Source organism: Apaloderma vittatum, unplaced genomic scaffold, assembly GCF_000703405.1.
Source record: "Apaloderma vittatum isolate BGI_N311 unplaced genomic scaffold, ASM70340v1 scaffold43314, whole genome shotgun sequence".
NCBI lineage: Eukaryota > Metazoa > Chordata > Aves > Trogoniformes > Trogonidae > Apaloderma > Apaloderma vittatum.
In genome coordinates, this window is record NW_009715142.1 from 19,139 (window position 1) to 22,800 (window position 3,662).

The 3,662-nt window shown below is 35.8% G+C and overlaps 1 protein-coding gene across 1 annotated transcript in view; it reads right to left on the reverse strand.

Annotated features, from left to right (window-relative positions):
* Positions 1-3,267, reverse strand: part of FNDC7 (fibronectin type III domain containing 7) — a gene marked incomplete at its 5' end in the record, with an annotated part of 11,317 nt that extends 8,050 nt beyond the window's left edge. Inside the window, 3 exons of the mRNA XM_009868994.1 lie at positions 56-310; positions 1,925-2,182; positions 3,249-3,267. Coding sequence (XP_009867296.1) covers positions 56-310; positions 1,925-2,182; positions 3,249-3,267 — 532 coding nt within the window. The remainder of the gene's footprint in view (positions 1-55; positions 311-1,924; positions 2,183-3,248) is intronic.
* Between the last annotated feature and the right edge of the window lie 395 nt (positions 3,268-3,662).

Here is a 3,662-nt window from a genome sequence, read left to right on the forward strand (position 1 = left end):
TATCTTATAATAAGATTACAGAACTTGAAATACAGATAAGAATTTGAAAGTCCACCTGTTTTTGCTTTTCGAAAAGGCGAAGGCTGGCTTTTTCCTCCTGAATTTACAGATCTGATAGTGATTCTGTACAAGGTGGCAGGTTTCAGTCCTGTGACTGTGCCTGGAGAATTTCTAACTACAGTTTCAATGAAGGAATTTCCGTCTTGTGCAGTCAGCAGGTAACTGGTAGCCCCAGGTACCGCTCTCCACTCCACTGTGATGCTGTTGCTAAGTTTTGAATAAGCCTGGTCAATAACGGGTACGTCTGGAGCTGGAATGGAAATAACCATAGACATACTAAAGTTGGGCAACTCAGCCCTGTGAAGCGTGAAGTAGTCCCAAGTTTCACAAAGACAAATGTAGGACAAAATGGCATTCACTTTAAATGAATGTTAACAAAATACACAGAGTCTTGAGATATTCTAGCCCAACTTCCATCTTTCAGTAAAAATATTCTAGTGCCCTTTCAATCACCATTGAAAATGTCCATTATTTAACCTATGTTGCGCTAAGAGATCTCTTTTTGGTCTTTCTCTGTAGCCAATTAACTATACTGGATGTTATATACAATAACATGACACATCAAATATTACAATTAATTGCTTTTCTATTATGCTATGCTGTAGGCCATTCAGAAAGAGCTCTTGTGTACTGCTTTTGTGCACTGTCGTCACAAAAGCAAATACAGAGCGTCTATTTCTTAACCACAATCAAGACTCAATAACCAGGATTTTCAGACTAGAACCTGGCTACATAAAGCAAGTCCATATATTGCATGGCTGAAAAAAACTCACTAGAAGAGGAAAAAAGAGATAAAATGAAGATGTATCCCCCTAAAATTAAGAGAAGGAACAAAAAAGTATTCAAGACCAAAGTATCCACATTAAGGCAAACTTACTTACAGCAAGGCAGGTCGTTTGGGATTTCAGAGACCCTAGCAAGTACTATACACAGTTAGACAACTCCCAAGCAGTATGTCTGCCTTTTCTTATTCAGCTCTAGTCAGACACCCTCTTTTGTCTCATTTCTAAAAATGCTAACATATATATTCTATATGATCATGCCTATGGAATGTTTGCAGGTGTGTCTTTCGTGATCTTTGAGCAACCTATTGCACTATGATTTTTTTTCTTTCAAAATATTCTCTTTAGCAACAATTCATAAAAGTCTGTAATGAAAACCTTACATAAGTCTAAGGGAGTTGCTTGCCTTGTCAAGTAGAGAATATATAGTACATGATTCACATCAGAAATCAATTACAGGACATTAATCCTTAATCTCTGTTCTCCCATAACTAAGCTAACAATAGAGCTTTCTTCATACTTACCAGTACTTTTTTATTTTCAGTTTTTATTGTAATTAGTTTTATTTTTATTGTAATTACAATTTGTCTTGTAAATTTTTTGTAATTTTTTATTGTACTTACAATTTTAATTGTAATTACTTTTATAAGAAATGATTTCTACTGGAAAAATAATGGCTATTTATAAATAATGGCTATTTCTAAAAATTATCAGTTAAATTATTTTAAAACCAGAATTTCAACAGAGTATTTTTTCAATTACATTTCAGCGGTTAAATAAAGAAGCGCTTCTGTAGATGTAGATCCTTCTTCAATGATTTACACACTAAAAGTCCTTCTGAACAAAACAAAAATACTGCTTTGCAATCTGAGCAAGCTGTGCATGGCAGGTCGGGAAAACATATATATATGAAAAAAAAAGCAGAAGGGAAATAGGCTAATATCGAACTCAGTAAGAGAACTAGCAAAAGGCTTCAACAGGAACGGTAGCTATTCCCTGCCTGTACAATGAAACAGGAAGGATAAAATCCCAGCCCTCCCGTAACAGTGGAAGTTACACTTCACAAAGTTTCTCTTACTAACCTGTTGACTGCATAATTTGTGTTTCTGCAAGAATGATTCCATTCTTGTCAATTGCTTCTGCTTGTATAGCATAAACAGTATTGGGAATTAATGAAGATAGAGTTCCTTTAAGTGTCACATCACTAAAATGAGCCAGTAATGAATGGCCTACAGTATTCACAGCCGTAGCTGTGACTCTGTAAGAAGAGGCTCCTGAAAACTTAGGCCATCTGACATAAATGCTTCGTGAGGTCACATCGTATATAGACACAGAGAAACCTAAAAAAAAGAAAGTAATTATCAAAAAAACCCATTTCTGCCATTCCTGAATTTAGTCAAGTCCTGACAAGAAGATTTTTCAGTGTCTTACCAAGCATCTCTGTGACTTAATTTTAAGATTATAGGCATTCCACAGAACTGGGAGTGCTATTTCCCTCCTTCACTCTTGTAACCCATTAGTTGTCGTAAGACTTGCTGTTTGCTCCTATAATATCATGTTGTGATGATAGCTATTTTCCTTAAAATCCTCATAATGCTGTAGTCTAATTATTTTTAAAAAGACTGGGTATAATCTATATGTGAATATACAAGCAATGTCAGCAGTATTCCACCCATGAATATGATCTAGCGCATGTTTTGCCAATCATGAGAACAATATGCCACAATAAATGTCCAGACACCGTAACACCATGTCTGTAAAGATTAATCGTTTAAAACACTTGACAGTGCAGTATACGCAAAAAAATGTGTACTATCACCAGAGAACAGCTGAATTCTGAGAGCATTTCTTGTAATCTTGCATTTCTTTTTTTTAAGCTAATCAGTATTCACATTTAAGGCAACAGGATCTGTAGGCATAAAATATGAGACAGAAGAAAGTATAAAATGTTCTAAAACATTGGAAATGCTTGCACTTAAGAGATTATGCTCCTGTTTTGTTTTTTTTTTGGGAGGGTGTTCTTTATTTTTATTAAAAGATACAGCAATTAACTGGGTGCAAATATGAGACAGTCTGAATCCTATTTGTAGCACAGTTATGTGCAGATAATGAACAGCTCAATTTGTGCAGCTGAGTGTTCTCCCTGGTCCATGCTAGTATCACTGCCTAAGTAGTCTGTCAGCATATTTGTGTGAGTGTATGACAGTATTGGACCTCCTAAAATTCAGGTTTCAAATTTATAAAGATAGCAACATAGATTTTGTTAAAGCTGAGTCAAACCTGAAAACAATTTTTTGTTTATAAAGCTGCAAGAACTTACAGAATGCTTTAGTAGAAATCACATCCGTGTGTTCCCTTCAGACCCATTCAAAAATAAGCAGGCAAAACCAAGATTTGAAGATTTACCTGTGTTAGCTGTAAAGATCTGAAAAGGAAGATGTAAAAAATTAAGAAATACAAAGTGACATGTTTTACGTGGAAAACTAAAAACCCAACAATGTTAGCAAAACCAATACTATATTTTTTTAACACATTTTATTAGTATGTTGGGTTTACTCAGATTCTTTAAGCACGGAAAGTTTATGTAGCCAAGGAGTGCGATTGTATTTCTTCGTTTTCCTCTCTGAATCTGCCTACTGATCCAGTCTTCGCTGTTGAGACTTCAGAAGACCTTGGGTCCTAAAGTATTGTTTTTCCAGTCAACTGTAAGCACTGAAGAAGTACAACAGGGACAAAACACGACCGTGTCCCCTCGCCTCTAACGTTGAGTTTACCTTTGTAGGGACCGGCTGGGACGCAGGGGAGCCACACTCACCGTCT